The sequence below is a fragment of the Mytilus galloprovincialis genome, chromosome 6 (assembly GCF_965363235.1).
Source record: "Mytilus galloprovincialis chromosome 6, xbMytGall1.hap1.1, whole genome shotgun sequence".
NCBI lineage: Eukaryota > Metazoa > Mollusca > Bivalvia > Mytilida > Mytilidae > Mytilus > Mytilus galloprovincialis.
In genome coordinates this window covers 70549006-70569630 of record NC_134843.1, presented here as the reverse complement: position 1 = coordinate 70569630, position 20625 = coordinate 70549006, and the positions used below count along the sequence as shown (strand labels likewise).

The 20625-nt window shown below is 29.6% G+C and overlaps 1 protein-coding gene across 1 annotated transcript in view; it reads right to left on the bottom strand.

Annotated features, from left to right (window-relative positions):
* Positions 1-20625, bottom strand: part of LOC143080217 (fatty acid 2-hydroxylase-like) — a 36835-nt gene that overhangs the window by 11092 nt on the left and 5118 nt on the right. Inside the window, exon 2 of the mRNA XM_076255945.1 lies at positions 4131-4205. Within this exon, the coding sequence (XP_076112060.1) occupies positions 4131-4205 (75 nt within the window). The remainder of the gene's footprint in view (positions 1-4130; positions 4206-20625) is intronic.

The window sequence follows — 20625 nt, the reverse complement described above, 5'->3', positions numbered from 1 at the left end:
TTTATCTTTTTCTAAAAGTCTGTAAAACCAATTTATTTTAGCGGACAACTTTTTTTTCACATTTAGCCCATTTTAGTCCACTATGCCGTAGTTTAATTTTTCAAATTTCAAACTATCTGATGTAGGTAAATAAGGACAGATCCTAGTTTTACAAATTCTGGACGATAAATATTTGTGTCATTTTTCTACTAGAAGATATTGTGAAAATAAATTTGCTTTTCAAAATTAGTTGGTTTACAGTATGTGTCACATGGACACGGTCACCGCAATTGGCTATTGCAGTTTCTCATTCCAATTTTGATGTTCAGTGAACCATGAAATAAAGTGTACTATGTATGCCTTCAATTCACTACTTTCAGATTGCTCTGATATCTGAAAGTATTTTTAAGACCATAGAATTAAGTTCATCAAAAAAGCTGTCTAATGTAGAGTAATGTCAAAGCAATCTCGGACAAACTATTTACCAAATTATCTGTAAGATTTTTACAAGCGAGTTAAAAAGCCTCAAAAACATAAAAACATTATTATCAAACCCTTTCAAGAAATAATTCTGTCGAAATTTAACCATCATTTTATCATCCTAAAAATAAATTTTAATTATTCGATAGGAAATGGCTGAATGATTTAAAAGTTATTGCAAGGAAATAACATAAAGCGATCCTTTTCAGTCAATCAATGACCATTGGTCACAAGTAATGATCAGAAAAATTGTTAAAATTGAACTTAACATAATTTTTTCATGAGAAAAACTTGCTGTACTAATGTTGGTATAGAGTACCAAATATACTAACTAGAACATTACTTATATCACATTTAGCAACTCTACTTTTTTTTAATAAACAAATATTAAGCACAATATCCCAAAGGATGACCATAAGCTGAAAAGCATATAGAATCTGTCAATCTAGTGAAATATTGGCAAATCCCATGACTATAATCAAGTCAAAATTTATGAACCAGAATAAAAAGTCATATGTATATTGAAACTATTCATTATACAATAATATACCAAATTTATAAGTTTAATATCTGAATAAAGAGAAGTGACAAGTAATGAAAAATCTATTTTTCACAAATCAAAATTTTACAAGTACATAATGTACAAAGGACATTTTAATACTAATGAACTGAAAGTCGATCAACTAGATAAAAAAAGAAAAAAGAAAATGCAATCTGAACTCATAACTAAAACTTCAAACATTTCTCAAAATAGATAAAATATACAGAGGGAAAGCAATAAAAGAAATATATTTTTACTGGTTACACCCGATACTTTTATTTCTATAAATAGCAACATGGATGACTGATTTGTTGATATATCACTCAGACACAATTTTAAAAGGATAGACACTAAATTATTTGCCGTCTTTAATTTTCTCAACATCCTCTTTTTTATTCCTACCCTAAATTTGAAATGTTGATTACAGCTAGCCAAATCAGATTCAGAGTATTTTCTGTTAAAATTTCAAATTTGATAAATGAGCCTAGAAAAAGATTAAAATTATATACTGTGGATTCATTTATTTTTGTGGGTACCAATTTTCGTGGCTTGCAGAAACCTTGCATTTTTGTGGACATGTGTTTTAGTGGTTCTGTCAAAGTCTAGATACAACTTTATAGAAATTTTCATTTTGTTGAACATTTAAATTCCTGCTTCACCTGTACCCTTGAAACCCATGACAATTGGTATCCAATGAATAATAATAAATCCAATTTAACCAACCAGTGTCTTGGGACATGTGAACAAGTAAATTGGTCAGTCAAATCCCACTTTGCCAAAAATTGCACTACATATGTTATGGTGTTCACGCTTATATATCATGCAGACTTCCAAACTTTTCAAATATATGGCGGAGCTCTTCAATGAGAGGTGTTGACCTGACACTTGAAATCCTGAGGTAGTCCTCTATTTTAAACACTAAATATTTCAAAGCAGACATTAAAGCAGTTAAACTTACATTTAAGCACTTACATACCTATTTAAAATGGTAGACATTAAATTTAAAACACTTTAAATAGACATGTTTAAGAGATGCACAATGTCTCATTGCACTTTTAAATCTCCCATGGAGATTTTGAAAGGTTGGTAGGTAAAATATATGTCATATTTGTTTGGTAAACATAAGGCATTTCTGTTTGTAGTAAATAAATATATTGATATAAGATGTATTGTTCTTAAAACTTAAAATACATGTGGTTAAAATCAATGATATTGCATCATAAATATTTTATAATTTAAAAATTTTTATTGTGATATATTCAATAAGATATTAGATATTTTGTTTTAAAACCAAATCATTAACTAGAATTTCATTAACACTGTAAATGGTAACTAGAAAATTTAAGCTGTTGAAATAAAAGTGGATGGAAGCTTGTGGTTATATACCTGTATTTGATCAGTATATGAATTTAAGACTTTATATACCTGTATTTGATCAGTATATGAATTTAAGACTTTATATACCTGTATTTGATCAGTTTATGAATTTAAGACTTTATATACCTGTATTTGATCAGTTTATGAATTTAAGACTGTATATACCTGTATTTGATCAGTATAAATTTAAGACTTTGTATACCTGTATTTGATCAGTATAAATTTAAGACTTTATATACCTGTATTTGATCAGTATATGAATTTAAGACTTTATATACCTGTATTTGATCAGTATATGAATTTAAGACTGTATATACCTGTATTTGATCAGTATGAATTTAAGACTTTCTATACCTGTATTTGATCAGTATAAATTTAAGACTTTATATACCTGTATTTGATCAGTATAAATTTAAGACTGTATATACCTGTATTTGATCAGTGTGAATTTAAGACTGTATATACCTGTATTTGATCAGTATAAATTTAAGACTTTATATACCTGTATTTGATCAGTTTATAAATTTAAGACTTTATATACCTGTATTTGATCAGTATATGAATTTAAGACTTTAAATACCTGTATTTGATCAGTATAAATTTAAGACTGTATATACCTGTATTTGATCAGTATCTGAATTTAAGACTATATACCTGTATTTGATCAGAATGAATTTAAGACTGTGTATACCTGTATTTGATCAGTATATGAATTTAAGACTTTATATACCTGTATTTGATCAGAATGAATTTAAGACTGTGTATACCTGTATTTGATCAGTATATAAATTTAAGACTTTATATACCTGTATTTGATCAGTATAAATTTAAGACTGTATATACCTGTATTTGATCAGTATAAATTTAAGACTTTATATACCTGTATTTGATCAGTATATAAATTTAAGACTGTATATACCTGTATTTGATCAGTATATAAATTTAAGACTGTATATACCTGTATTTGATCAGTATGAATTTAAGACTGTATATACCTGTATTTGATCAGTATGAATTTAAGACTGTATATACCTGTATTTGATCAGTATATGAATTTTTAAAAGACTTTATATACCTGTATTTGATCAGTATATGAATTTAAGACTTTATATACCTGTATTTGATCAGTATGAATTTAAGACTGTATATACCTGTATTTGATCAGTATGAATTTAAGACTTTATATACCTGTATTTGATCAGTATATGAATTTAAGACTTTATATACCTGTATTTGATCAGTATGAATTTAAGACTTTAAATACCTGTATTTGATCAGTATATGAATTTAAGACTTTATATACCTGTATTTGATCAGTATGAATTTAAGACTGTATATACCTGTATTTGATCAGTATGTATTTAAGACTTTATATACCTGTATTTGATCAGTATATGAATTTAAGACTTAAAATACCTGTATTTGATCAGTATGAATTTAAGACTTTAAATACCTGTATTTGATCAGTATGAATTTAAGACTTTAAATACCTGTATTTGATCAGTATATGAATTTAAGACTTTATATACCTGTATTTGATCAGTATGAATTTAAGACTTTAAATACCTGTATTTGATCAGTATATGAATTTAAGACTTTATATACCTGTATTTGATCAGTATGAATTTAAGACTGTATACCTGTATTTGATCAGTATATAAATTTAAGACTTTATATACCTGTATTTGATCAGTATAAATTTAAGACTGTATATACCTGTATTTGATCAGTATGAATTTAAGACTTTAAATACCTGTATTTGATCAGTATTGTTGTTTGTAATATCGGAATCATTTGTCTTCCTATTTCTAACTCCATTCTGTGATTTCTAAAATGAAAAAAAGTAGAATATATGTAGATTTTTAATCTATTTTTATATTTCAGCCATTTACTACAATACCTGATAATTTATTTACCTGCTTAATCAACTCAGGTTACCTTTTGTGTTGGTAAAGCTCTTTAAGTGTGATACCAAAAGTATATCCCTTCTGATATGTACTCTTCTTTGGCTATGTTAACAAAGTCAGGTTCTAATATTAAAGTAGAACACAGGATGCATGTGTGTGATGTCAAAATTAAAATTGCAACATCTATCCTATTTTGAATATAGCAAAAGATCAAAATTTACATTATTGATGGTAAATTTTGCTAGCCAGGAAATTAAATTAAAAAAAAAATATGCAAAGTATTTTGATATATGCTTCAATTTAGATTTTTTAACAGTGAAACAATTTGTTTTTTACTTCGTTTAAAAACAGTGAAAGTGATGCCACACAAAATTTGAACTTTATATGGTAATAAGCAATGTGTACAATTTTCATAACATCTGGTTGAGGCAAACTTAAGTTAGAGAACAGAGATTAATATTGGGAAGAATGTTAATACTGAAAGGACGAGTGTAACCCTTAATGCCCCCCTTCGCTCCATCTGGGGGCATAAAAATTAGATGCTTTATACAAAAAAAAGTTCTGATGACACAAACAGTTAAATATTTTGGGGTACAAATCTATGATTGTTCAAATTGTATGTGAAAAAAACAAAAGAATGCAGTGAATTCTCCAACTCTTAATGAAGGTTTAATGAAGGTTTCATGAAATTTCGTCCACAGAATTTTCCATTAATTTCTAATTGATTGCTATAATATTTCCATTAGTTCTTAATTGATTACTATGAAAATTTCCATTAATTCTTAATTGATTACTATGGAAAATTCCATTAATATCTAACTGATAGCAAATGAACATTTCCATTAATTTTTAATTGATTGTGAATATGAGGTATAAAAGCTACATGTATTTTTTTTTTATTGCATGCAAAATTTTACAAAAATCTATAATACTACCCAACATAATATATAGATGTGGGGTTTATATGTCTATGAGACTGCATATACAACCAAACAAATATCAAAACACACCTAGACAATTACAAAAAGTCTTCGAATAAAAAAGTATACAAATCTAGACATGATTTTTTCTTATTTTTGCAAATCCTTTTCTCATCACAAATTGTCAAAAGAACAAATCACAAAAATTACGGTAAATTAAACAGACTTTCAAAGATTCTAGAAAGCTAGAAACTTTTTAACCTTTCTTAGGAAAGGAACATAGAAAAATATGAAAATAAAGTTTCTACAAACACAATATCCTAAGACAGATTTCAAGGTGTGCTATTATGAAGGATAGCATGACATTCATGATAAACAGATATTTAGAACCAATCAAAAGGCATCTTAAGTTTTTGTTCTATCTGTACTCCTAATAGATATCGGGCAGAGGGATACCAGGCTATCCTAAATGGAGAAGAAACAAATACCAAAGTCTTTAGTTTGACTCAGTCCTGATTAATATTCAACGTCTTTCACTGACTGCAAGTGATTTCTAGATCATCGAAGCCATTGACACAGCATCATACATATGTAAGCTTATTTCACTAAGGTCTTTGTGTAAATTCCTTAGTCTTTTGAAGGTATAGAAAGAAGGAATTAACAAACAAAAAAATTCAACTAATACATTATCTTTCTGATCTTGGTAATTTTCTATAGTTGCCAATTTCAACTGGTGATTTATCAGATCATTGATTCTTACTTTTTTTTTTAATTATGATATTCTTTGACACCTCAAAATTTTGATGGTTAAAAAAATATTTAATTTTTGATTGATCAATTTTTATAAATTTGTAAAACTTAATGTAGTGTTATTTTCATGAAGATTTTCAATTTTAAACCTTAACCTCTTTATGAAAGTAGGCAACATATCATTGAGAGATAAAAAAATTAATACATGATACAAAAGCAACACCCTTGGATTTAAAAACAAGGAAAAGGAAGGCATTTAAAATGTCAGAATTCTAACATCATTTTAATTTAAATTTAAAGTCCTAAGAAACCTCAAATTTTAAAAAAATAATGCATATGTTTTTTTATAACTCAATGGATATAGTTTTCATTTTAAAACTTATGTACATATACTTTTTTCTGAAGAAAATTCTTTAATATATTCATATTTAGAAGAAGTTTACTTTATTTTAATTCCAGAAAGCAATTTCCCCAACATACTTTCCGTATGCAAAGTGACCTCAATGTGACCCATCCCATAAAAATCCGGTGATCGCAATACGCATAGATGTCCTTAAACTAAACTATTATCTGAATTTACATGTTAAACATGTGCTCAATTTCCATACTTTTTTGTTGATTTTTTGTTGATTGTTGACAAACAGGTGACAATCGTTAAACTTCGGCTTCAAAACACCAACTTTAAATCCTGCCATATTTTCACAACAACACTGACCGATGAAAAAAATATTGACGATTATACAAAATTTATGCGAGAAAATGATAAATACGTGCACAGAAGACTTAGTTTATGAGTGTATGCACTGGTTCAAGAATTGGAAGAACATTATTTTTCACCGGTCACTCGTTTCTTATAACTTTAACATGACTATGCAGTTTATTGTTAAATTTTTCTCTCTTTTTATTATAAATATATGATAATGGCTAAAACGTAAAAATAAGTAAAAGTCATGATCATGCATGTTAATATAGGCTGCATTTAAGAACTGATAAAACATAACCTTGATTATACAAAGACAAGCTTCTGATGTAATTTAAACAAACAAGGCTATGACTAAATACTGATAAAGAAAAGGATAGCCTGAATTTCCCAGAGTCAATATAAGTGTCCAAACATACACAAAAAGTCCACTTGTCATATCTTACTCAGCATGTGATTTTTCATCATCTCAGACAGATTTTGAATACTACGTAATCTTTCAATTATAAAATCAGACCATTCTGGGCTATTTTCAATCTATTTTCACCCTTTTATTTCAATAATTGGCAGTATGTATATAATTTTCAAATTTTGCTCCTCTCTTACAAAAAAATATTGATGAAATTGACAAATCAATCATTTGACTATCCCAATATTTATATAGGTTTTCCTTTACACAAACAGAGGTTAAAAGGTCAATAACTTCCCTTATTGAAAGCATTATTTTTTTCAAACAATACTTGTTCATCATACAAGAAAATGAACAAGTTATTAAAAGCAAATGCTAATTAATTTATTTTGACTTCCTTTAAAAAGTAATTTATCATTGGCTCCAACATTCCAAAATGAGGGAAAAAAGCTTAACTGATAACTGTAATCAATTCTAGTTTTCCTATAGGTTAAACAAATTTACATTTCATTATTTCTCTGTTTGTATTTCCTCTTACAAATACATTTTCACCTTATTATATTGTAATTTGTAAATGTACCTATATATTTGTTCTAAAAGTATACTTATATATGTATGTATGTCAATAAGTATTGGGGAAAGGTTATCGTATTATTAATTCTTTTCTATTTGAAACTGTTCAGGCGAATTATTATTTCTTTTCTGTTTGTAGTTTATTTTGCCAATCTTGAGCCTCCTCATGGGTTTTTTGATTATGTGATTACTTGACCATTTTCATAGTTATTACTTGGCTGTTTTCATAGTGATTATTTGATAAAAAGACCAAATACTTCATGATTATTTGATTAGTATTATTTGATAATCTAGGACCATATTTTTAATTATATGAATATGTTGTTTAAAAAATAATTAATGACTATGTGATTATATTGGCAAAAGATTTGTGATTATGTGATTATTTGTACATCCCCATGAGGGGCCTCCATCTTATGTAATTCAGTGGGCGTGACAGTCACATTCATGACACAAGCATGCCAAACTTTTCAAGATCTCCATGGAGGATTTAAAGCACAAGAACACCTTATACATCAATTACACACGTCATAAGCGTTTTAAATCTAATATACAATGTTTTTGAATGAGTAAAGTATATTTTTAAACTCATTTGAATGTTTTGATTGAGATGTTCAGTTTATAATATGCAGCTTTTAAATAGTCAGGTCAACACCTCTCATAGATAAAATCCCCAATAAATAGGGAAACTTGGCAGGTCTGTTTATTAAGATTGAAGAAATACTAAAGTACCAGTTTTTCAAAATGATTTCTCTTTTTATTACTTCAATGTATATTACATTTGTATTTTCTATCCTTCTCTGGATAGATCAGTACAAATCAATATTCAAAAAATATGTTATGATAAACAGGTAGTTGTTGAGTTACTTAAGAATATTAAATTGAAGTCTAACTTGAACCAGAATATTTCTATTTTAATTAGAGTACTCTAGGGTCATTATCATTCGTTGGATGCCAATTTTTGTGTTTCTTTTTGGTACGTGTGAACCACGAATTCAAATGTTCAACGGATATCATATTTTCAATAGGCAGAGATCGGCAAACAATGAAATCAAATATCCACGAATATGCAAGTTTTCAGCAATTCACAAAAATTGATATCCACGAAAATAAATGAATCCACAGTATATTTCTTTGATACATTGGTCCACGTCTGTCTCAAAGAGGCAAACCGTTTTTTTTTTTTTTTACTCATAAATAAGGCTTTATATATAACTTGTTTTAAAATTCTGGATATAAATCTGTGCTGTTTTTATTAGAAATGGTCCATTGACCTTTAATGGTGTCACAGGTAAAACGAGAAAAAAAACTCTTTGAACATAAATCCATATTCATCGACAAATTGTATATATATATAACAGGAAAACTAACAGTATATATGAACTCCATTAAAAGGCTTTCGGTCATAAAAGTTATAGTGAAAATTAAGTTAATTACAAAATAACAGAGTATCCTATATAGAGAAACCGCAAGGGATAAATACAACAGTATTGGTCTTGGTGTTTCCAATTAAGTTGTTTAGTCAAACAGATTTTATGGATCTGAAAATGTCTATATTAACTTCAGGGTCTGGAGGTGACCATTCATAATTCTTACACAGTTATTCAGTAGTACATTTCTTATAGACAATAAACACAAATTAAAGAAAACACCTGCTCTATTTTTCCTGTTTTTAAAAAACTATTTTTACATTAGTGCAGGATCAAATTATAGAAAAGTCGATCAGTCCTTACTCAAAATATAGATAATTTTATGTTTAGGGGGTCTATAATTTAGTTTGACAGTTTCAGACTACTCTTTTTTACCTTTAACCAAATGGACCAAATTAATAATTTATCTAAATATTCATGACCCAATTTTTTAAGACATATACTAACTAGAATGAACTCTTCATCTATAAAATCCTAGGATTCCTATGACTTTATATCTATAAAACCCTATGCCATCTACATATGTAACAATCTCTATCAATAAAACCCTATGAATGTCTATGACATCTACCATCCCATTCAAACCCTCTCAATGTTAAAACCCTGTGGTATATATTGATCAGACAATAAGTAATAGCTTGTTAACCTAGACTGGTGTACTGCATGTATATTTTAAATGAGATTTGGTTATTGATACCCTGCTACTAGGATAATGTTGTGGCTATTGATTGCGTTGATGTCAAATTCAAGTACCTAATGAAACACGACAAATTAAAGCAGAATTCCTTGTGTGACGACAAGAAAATCTTACTCGATAGATATGATGATCTTCAGTCAATGTTAATATCGTTGATATTTTATTTCATCATATCATTCATCTCATCTGAACAATTCTGATGTGTACAATCAGACATTAAATACTTCATTAATAATACAAATGGTAAAAATTGATGATTCTTTAATTTACTATCGACTGATGTAAAGTTATGTATATTTGATTTGGTTTTAGTAAATCGACATCAAATCATTCTTTTGCACTTGTATGCTATAATATATTATTCATAATCAAAGCTACTATATAGTATTTACATGGTACAAACTGTAAGCTCTTTGTGGTAAATCTGACAATTTAAATGGATTATTGAGTTTACCTTTTCCTATAGAAACTGATTAAAAATCTTGAAACTTATACTTGCAATTGTCAGAGTAAGGCATGCTCTACTGTTTATAACTCCAGAACAATAAGGCAAAAATAAACACAAATGACTGATATAAAACACTACTTTGTCCTGTAACATTAGTTACTTGCTTAATAAGTAAATAAAAACTTGTTTTAGAAAATATGTAGTTGAACCTGAGTTTCTTGCTTTTGGAAACAAAAAAGAAACATGAAACTTTATTGCCTTTCAGATTTATTTGCCTAAAACCTTTTGGTGACTGAAGTAACGGTCTCAAAGAACACAAAGGATTCCAATGATATTCAGAATTTTAAATAATGCAACACATACAACAACAAGTCTTCAACTGTATAATAACCCTTTAATTTATCAACAAATCTAACGCCATGCCTTCAAATACACAGCAAAGGTAACACTCAGCCTTAAATTTATCAACAAATTGAACACGGTCATGCCTTCAAATATACAGCAAAAGTAACACTCTGCATTTAATGTTAAAGCAAATTTAACACCATGCCTTCAAATATACAGCAAAAGTCACACTCTGCCTATAATAGCCTTCAATTATACAGATAAAGTAACACTCAGCCTTCAAGGTAACAGCAAATTTAACACCATGCCTTCTAATAGACAGCACATGTACCAGAATAGGTTTAGAATATACAGCACATATAGCATGCAGTATAGTCAGCTACATGTAAACAATGCCCTGACATAAAAAAAATGTGAAATATTTTAAAAGAGAAAACCAAAAAGGCCTGATTTATGCTAAAAACATTAAAAAAAAGAGAGAAAGAAAGAAAGAAAGATAATAACTTTAATTAATTACACGAACCTAAAGAAAAACCTTGAATTACGCAGCACATGAATGTGATACTAAATTATATCTTTTAAGACAGTTCTTAATCAAGTTTATTCACCACTAAAAACTTTTTTTGACTCATTTATTTCTTTTTCTGTGTAATGAAGTAATCTGGTTATTTAATCTTAAATAAAGGCAACAGTAGTATACCACTGTTCAATAGTTATAAATTGATCATAATAAAATGGAGGGAAACGCATCAACTGTAAGAGGAAAACAACATAATTTACTCAAGCCCTTAATTCCTCTTAATGTAGTGTATGTAGAAGATAAAGTAATATTGACAATCGTCATATCCTTAATTATATACAGAGAAAAGTTGTAATGATGTCTAATATTCTCTCAGTAATTTATTAGATTTTTTTATATTCTATTTATGGCTTACATGTACTTATAAAAGACAGCTATTTCGAGTTTATAATCATTTTACGATTACTTTATCTTTTTCTGAAAACAAATTTGTATTTTGAATGTTTTACAGAAAAAACATATGATACGTTTTAAAGACGATTTTAAATTGATTGAAAACTTCAAATAGAATTAAACACATATTAAAATAGAAAACGTGTTATGATTGCCAATGAGACAACTGTCCAACTGATGCCGAGTCCAAATGATTAGGATTTTAGCAGTCATTATGTCACTATAAGGTCTTCAACAATGAGCATACTCATACTGTAAAGTCAGGTATAAAAGTTGTTGATTACTGATGCTTAAATCCCTCCCATTCAATAAGTTCCTATTTCTGTCTAATTTCACCTAAATATCTGATTCCATCCCATGAATCCAAATCAACCCTTGATAATTTTATCAGACTGTTCTCTTGTTAATTTAGCTTCATTTCTATCTAGTTCCCCATCTACATGTAGTCACCGTAGTCTGTACCAAACACTAATAGCCCTATTATTAAGCATATGACTAGTAATAACTGGTTTGGACTTTGCAAATAACAAATTAGTACTTTTACAAATTGTGACTTGGATGGAGAGTTGTCTCATTGGCACTCATACCACATCTTCTTATATCTAATTAAGACATGTAGAATTTTTTTTTAAATAGGTGTTTGGACTAGAAGGTATAAAAGGTTTCAGATAAACTGTAATCCATGGGCACATATCAAATGACAGAAAGTAAAGGTTAGAATATAAAAAAGATGATGTGGTATGATTGTCAATGAGACAGCTCTCCACAAGAGACCAAATGACACAGAAATGATCAAAGTTGATTTTATTAACTTACTCCCTACAGACACATTTAGCATATAAAGTATGTGTATACAAGATAAAGTCTTTAAAGTAAATGTGACAAGCTAAATTAATGTATTTTTATTTTTATCTTTGGTCATACATGACTTATTAAATGTATTTTATGGTTGCCTTTAAATAACATCTATTTATTGATTTTTTAAATATAATTTACCACTTTAATGTATCTATGCAACACTAAAGTTGCAAGAGTTTGAACTTTAAAGTCAGACCTCATGTCACATTAACTGATACTTAATACTCTTACCAGCTTTATAAAACATATATTCATAGCATGAACACTTTAGTTCAAACATGAAGTTGTAATAAATTGTCAAGCATTTATTACTCAGGAACTCCCAGGACTATTTTTCACAATGTACTTTAATATGGAACATTATAGACATGAAATAATTGAGAAAGCTTATAACACTCTGAGTATATGGTATGACTTTCTTCTACTTTAAGGAATTTGTTAAAAAAAAAAAGAATGGATTAAAAAAATAATTACCCAACTGTACATGCCCATTAAGGGGAGGGGAGGGGGGCTGGTGAAAGCTGACCCGTTTGGTTGGAAAATTTGTTTGAATATACAGGGATTAGCAAAAGCATGACTGAGGAGCCAATCATCCCCTTAGGTCAGTCAGTGGACCCCCCCCCCCCCCCCCTTTATAAAAAGTTCTAAATCCACCACTGATACCAGCAATTACTAGATTCTAATAATAAATATTCATATACCTATATAACTTTCATGTTAAAATCCATGAATAATTCTAATCATATTCAGAATTTTAAATAATGTAACACATATAATAACAAATTTTCAAATGTACAGCAAAAGTAACACTCAGCATTTGTTTTAAAGCAATTTTAACACCATGCCTTTAAGGGACAACATCAAAAGTCATCAATGTAAGATAAAAAACTTCATTCAAATAGTTTGGGGGTGGGGAGGTGGGAGTTAAACGGCTGCAAGATTTGGTTATCCGACATTGATTTTTACATATATCCATATGGGTCAATCAATTTTTCCCAAATTAAGTTAAGAGGGGGGTGGGGGTCAGTGAAAAAACTATGTGAATTAAGTTTTTTATCCTTGATTGAACTTTTGATGTCGTCCCTAAATATACAGCAAAAGTAACACCCAGTCTTTAATTCATCAGCAAAATTAACAGTAAGTCTTCAATTAAACAGAAAAAGTAGTACTCAGCCTTTATTTTACAGCAAATTTAAATTTAACACCATACCTTTAAATATACAGCACATGTACCAGAATAGGTTCAAACATACAACAAATATAGCATACAGTATAAGTATAGTCAGCTATACAAGATCCTGACATGAAAAAATGTGAAAGAATTTAAACTTAAGAGCGCACACGCTGAAGATGTCTCCCCTTCTTTACTAAATCATGATATTATGTTGATAGTCCTAAATATAAAGGATTATTACAACTTGAAAATGAGGTCAAAGTCAAATAAAACCTGCATGACTGACATATAGATCATAAAATATTTCCCTATACAAAATACAGTTGACCTATTGCATATATATAGTATTAGAAAAAAAAACCAAAACTCAAAACTTTGACCACTGAACCATGAAAATGAAGTCAAGGTCAGATGACACCTGCCAGCTAGACATGTACAACTTCTAATCATTGCATACACCAAATATAGTAGACTTATTGCATACAGTATGCTCCGCACGGCACAGCTTTATACGACCACAGAGGTCGAACCCTGAACAGTTAGGGCAAGTATAGACACTACATTCAAGCTTGATATAGCTCTGAATTTGGATTGTGATTAAATAGTTGACACAGCATAGGTTTCTGACACAGAAATAAAGTGATCTAATAAACTTAACATTTTTTTTGTTGCTTTTGAGCAATACACTATGCTGTTGAATATTAAACGCCTCAAAATAAATATTTCAAGAAATTTTCTTTTTAATTTCTGAAATCTGAAATGAGAAAAATTGCAACCCTCCCCCCTTTATTTTTTTTTCATCTACCCCTTTTCCTTATTTCAAAAATAATCTAAATTCAAATTTCTAATGGACTTTGCAACAATAACTATATACTCATTTAAATTCATCATAAAATATTAAAATATAAAAGGACATACAGTCATTGTTAAAATTAATATTAATTAATTGTAACTTCTAAATATAAATTTACAGCTAATAATCTCAGTATTCTATATTCCAGAAACAGTTTTAAACATTTTATACTAGAACTAGCAAAAAAATAGCAAAGAGTACCAACATAAAGAAACAAGAGGCTCTCAAGAGCCTGAATCGCTCACCTTAATTCTTTTGGTTAAATCTCTCATCAATGATTATTTTGGCTTTTCAATTTATTTAAATGTTTTTTGGATCGTCCTATTTTCTTCAAAAGCCAAAAAAAATAATCATTTTCTCCTATGTTCTACTTTAGCCATAGGAGCTATGTTTCTTGACATACAAGGAAATAAAATATAAAATTTATACTAGATACTCTGAAACTCATTTAGCCTAAGTTTGGCTGAAATTGATACAGCAGTTTCAAAGGAGAAGATTTTTTAAAGTAAGTCAACATGATGAACAAATTGTGAAAAAAGTCTTTAAAGGGCAATAACTCCTTAAGGGGTCAATTGACAATTTTGGTCAAATTGACTTAATTGAAGATCTTACTTTGCTGAACATTATTGCTGTTTACAGTTTATTTCTATCTATAATTATATTCAAGATAATAAACAAAAACAGCAAAATTTCCTTAAAATTATCAATTCAGGGGCAGCAACCCAACAACAGGTTGTCTGATTCATCTGAAAATTTCAGGGCAGATAGATCTTGACCTGATAAACAATATTACCCAACGTCAGATTTGCTCTAAATGCTTTGGTTTTTGAGTTATAAGCCAAAAACTGCATTTGACCCCTATGTTCTATTTTTAGCAATGGCGACCATGTTTGTTGATAGATCATAACTTCGGATACAATTTACAAACTAAATACCCTAAGGAACATTCAGTTAAAGTTTGGAAGTATTTGGCCCAGTAGTTTCAGAGGAGAAGATTTTTGTAAAAGATTACTAAGATTTACGAAAAATGGTTAAAAATTGACTATAAAGGGCAATAACTCCTAAAGGGGTCAACTGACCATTTCCGTCATGTTGACTTATTTGTAAATCTTACTTTGCTGAACATTATTGCTGTTTACAGTTTATCTCTATCTATAATAATATTCAAGATAATAACCAAAAACAGCAAAATTTCTTTAAAATTACCAATTCAGGGGCAGTAACCCAACAACAGGTTGTCTGATTCATCTGAAAATTTCAGGGCAGATAGATCTTGACCTGATAAACAATATTATCCCATGTCAGATTTGCTCTAAATGCTTTGGTTTTTGAGTTATAAGCCAAAAACTGCATTTGACCCCTATGTTCTATTTTTAGCAATGGCGACCATGTTTGTTGATAGATCACAACTTCGGATACAATTTACAAACTAGATACCCTAAGGAACATTCAGTTAAAGTTTGGAAGTATTTGGCCCAGTAGTTTCAGAGGAGAAGATTTTTGTAAAAGATTACTAAGATTTACGAAAAATGGTTAAAAATTGACTATAAAGGGCAATAACTCCTAAAGGGGTCAACTGACCATTTCCGTCAAGTTGACTTATTTGTAAATCTTACTTTGCTAAACATTATTCCTGTTTACAGTTTATCTCTATCTATAATAATATTCAAGATAATAACCAAAAACAGCAAAATTTCCTTAAAATTACCAATTCAGGGGCAGCAACCCAACAACAGGTTGTCTGATTCATCTGAAAATTTCAGGGCAGATAGATCTTGACCTGATAAACAATATTACCCCATGTCAGATTTGCTCTAAATGCTTTGGTTTTTGAGTTATAAGCCAAAAACTGCATTTGACCCCTATGTTCTATTTTTAGCAATGGCGACCATGTTTGTTGATAGATCATAACTTCGGATACAATTTACAAACTAGATACCCTAAGGAACATTCAATTAAAGTTTGGAAGTATTTGTCCCAGTAGTTTCAGAGGAGAAGATTTTTGTAAAAGATTACTAAGATTTACGAAAAATGGTTAAAAATTGACTATAAAGGGCAATAACTCCTAAAGTGGTCAACTGACCATTTCCGTCATGTTGACTTATTTGTAAATCTTACTTTGCTGAACATTATTCCTGTTTACAGTTTATCTCTATCTATAATAGTATTCAAGATAATAACCAAAAACAGCAAAATTTCCTTAAAATTACCAATTCAGGGGCAGCAACCCAACAACGGGTTGTCTGATTCATCTGAAAATTTCAGGGCAGATAGATCTTGACCTGATCAACAATATTACCCCATGTCAGATTTGCTCTAAATGCTTTGGTTTTTGAGTTATAAGCCAAAAACTGCATTTGACCCCTATGTTCTATTTTTAGCAATGGCGACCATGTTTGTTGATAGATCAAAACTTCGGATACAATTTATAAATTAGATACCCTAAGGAACATTCAGTTAAAGTTTGAAAGTATTTGGCCCAGTAGTTTCAGAGGAGAAGATTCTTGAAATAGTTTACGACGACGACAGACGACGACAGACGACGACGGACGCCAAGTGATGGCATAAGCTCACTTGTCCCTTCGGGACAGGTGAGCTAACAAAGCTAAAGTAATTGTCCATTAACCAGCTGGGAACCCTTGTTTTCTACCTTTTTTAAAAACAGATTGAGTCATAACTCCACAACTCCAATCTTAACCATCCTTTTGTGTTGTGTAAACTTGTGATACAATTTCAGGCAATTCTATACACTGTTCCACAAGTTATTGTCTGGACACTAGAAAAATGCTTATTTGGGCCCCTTTTATACCCCTTATTCCTAAACCAAAGAGACCATAACCCCGAAAATCAATCCAAACCTTCCTTTTTGTGGTTTCAAACTTTGTGTTTAAATTTCAAAGATTTATATTTACTTATACTTAAGTTATTGGCAAATTTGTAAACATTACAAAAAATCTTTTTTTTCAAGTAGTCACTGAACCATGAAAATGAGGTCAAGGACATTGGACATGCGACTGAAGGAAACTTCGTAACATGAGGCATCCATATACAAAGTATGAAGCATCCAGGTCTTCTGCCTTCTAAAATATAAAGCTTTTAAGAAGTATTAGCTAACGCCGCCGCTGTAGGATCACTATCTCTATGTCATGCTTTCTGAGACAAAAGTTGCAGGCTCGACAAAAGTCGTAAGCTCGACAAAAAGAAAACCACAGGCCTGATTTCTGCTAAAAACATAAGAAAAGACAATAAAAGAGAGAAAGAAAGAAAGACAATCACTAAAATTACACGAACTTAAAGAAAACCTTGAATTACGCAGCACATGAATGTGATACTATACATGCTATATAAATTATATCTTTTAAGACAGTTCTTAATCAAGTTTATTCACAACTAATTCTTAAAAACTTTTTTTTACTCATTTATTTCTTTTTCTGTTTAATGAAGGCCGTAATCTGGTAATTTAATCTTAAATAAAGACAACAGTAGTATACCACTGTTTAATAGTTATAAATTGATCAAAATAAAATGGAGGGAAACGCATCAACTTTAAGAGGAAAACAACATAATTTACTCAAGCCCTTAATTCCTCTTAATGTAGTGTATGTAGAAGATAAAGTAATATTGACAATCGTCATATCCTTAATTATATACAGAGAAAAGTTGTAATGATGTCTTATTCTCTGTAATTTATTAGATTTTTTTATATTCTATTTATGGTTTACATGTACTTATAAAAGACAGCTATTTCGAGTTTATAATCATTTTACAATTACTTTATCTTTTTCTGAAAACAACAACACACATGTGATGACATATTTTTTTTACAAATTTGTATTTTGAATGTTTTACAGAAAAACATATGATACATTTTAAAGACGATTTTAAATTGATTGAAAACTTCAAATAGAATTAAACACATATTAAAATAGAAAACGTGTTATGATTGCCAATGAGACAACTGTCCAACTGTGCATGCCGAGTCCAAATGATTAGGATTTTAGCAGTCATATGTCACTATAAGGTCTTCAACAATGAGCATACTCATACTGTAAAGTCAGGTATAAAAGTTGTTGATTACTGATGCTTAAATCCCTCCCATTCAATAAGTACCTACTTCTGTCTAATTTCACCTAAATATCTGATTCCCATCAACCCTTGATAATTTTATCAGATTGTTCTCTTGTTAAAGTTTTATTTCTACCTAGTTCCCCATCTACATGTAGTCACCATAGTCTGTACCAAACACTACTAGCCCTATTATTAAGCATATGCTAGTAATAACTGGTTTGGACTTTGCAAATAACAAATTAGTACTTTTACAAATTGTGAGTTGGATCATGGAAGTAATATTTAAAAGGAATAACATCGAGTAATTAGCATGTATTAATGGCCTGTAGAGCCCTGTACTAAAGTCATATGATTTTATCCAATTATAGTCTCAGCGGTAAGACCCCTTTGGTTACTATCTGTGATACCGCGATGGTAAAATGCCATCTGCAATTTCTTATCAGTCACGTGATTTTATCGAGTCCGGTAATTTTAAAGTACCTGTGTGAAATCCAAGGTTTATTAATAAGAAGGTGGCGCTGTATCATATAAAACCTCTGCCTTCAGATGAAGTCGTATGATGTAAAAAACTTGAAAAACGGACGAGAATTGTTCAAACTACAGCAGTTTAACATGGAAAATTGCATTTAATTTAGCATATTTTTGCTTTTTACCGTTTGTTTTAAACTGTTCTAAAAGTATTTTCCGGTTAAAAGCGGATCCCGAGTTAAACAGATAAATACCGATGAATCGATCAGGTTTCACATGATGTTTAACAAAATAATGTAGGCAAATGTAGGCATAGATTTTTTTACTGTTGAAATGTGCAAAGTTAATCGAGACTGAATAAAAGAATTTTTACTTTCAAGTATTCTAAATTTATGTATATGTCATAAATGTCATTGATTGCATTATTGAAACTGGACAACTAAAATGGGGATAATATTTTCGTAAATATATATTATTGTGGAATGCTTGTATTAATATAATAAGCAGTAAAGCTATACAGCAAAAATTATAACAAACCGACGAAATGGGCTTGAATCTATCTGTCTTACGGTAAATTCATTTTTACACAAATTAGTTTATGCATCAAGAACTTAAATTGAAGGATAGAACCGTTTAGAATTGTGAATATTTTAATTGACTATAAATACACGAAGGATTTAGATTTTTCGTATTTAATAAAGGGGGTCCAAACGTATTTTTTTACAATCATCTTCTTAACTTACGGAAATGTTTTTTTAACTGTCTGTAAATATTAAAATTGAAATGACACAATCTTGTTCTCCAATTTCGTATGTGATAGCTGTCGGTTTAAACTATTATGACTCAAACTAACCAAAAATAGGAAAAAATTGGACTAAAATAAAAATTGAACGAATGACTCTTTTCGGCAGCGTTCATCAACGGAATGTAACGAATGGACTATTCGGGTTACTTCGCACGTATAAACGACAAAAACTTGTCTGTTCGTACTTCTCCGTGAACACGAAAATGACCGATAAGTGTCAGTGATTGGATCGATCACATGCAGAGAATCAACTTCCATGCCAGATATTGAACCAATTAACAAGTTATTGAAAGATGGGCGGTTACGCAGATGAAACCTTTGAAGTGACGACGATGTTATTCCTTTCAATATTACTTCCATGGTTGGATGGAGAGTTGTCTCCTTGGCACTCATACCACATCCTCTTTATATCTAATTAAGACATGTAGAATTTTTTTTTTGAAATGGGTGTTTGGACTATAGGATATGAAGGTTTCAAACAGACTGTAATCCATGGGGACATATCATATGACCCAAAGTAAAGGTTAGAATAAAAAAAGATGATGTGGTATGATTGCCAATGAGACAGCTCTCCACAAGAGACCAAATGACACAGAAATGATCAAAGTTCATTTTATTAACTTACTCCCTACAGACACATTTAGCAAGCATATAAAGTATGTGTATACAAGATAAAGTCTTTAAAGTAAATGTGACAAGCTAAATTAATGTATTTTCATTTTTATCTTTGGTCATATATGACTTATTAAATGTATTTTATGGTTGCCTTTAAATAACATCTATTTATTGATTTTTTAAAATATATAATTTACCCTTTAAATGTATCCATGCAACACTAAAGTTGCAAGAGTTTGAACTTAAAAGTCAAAC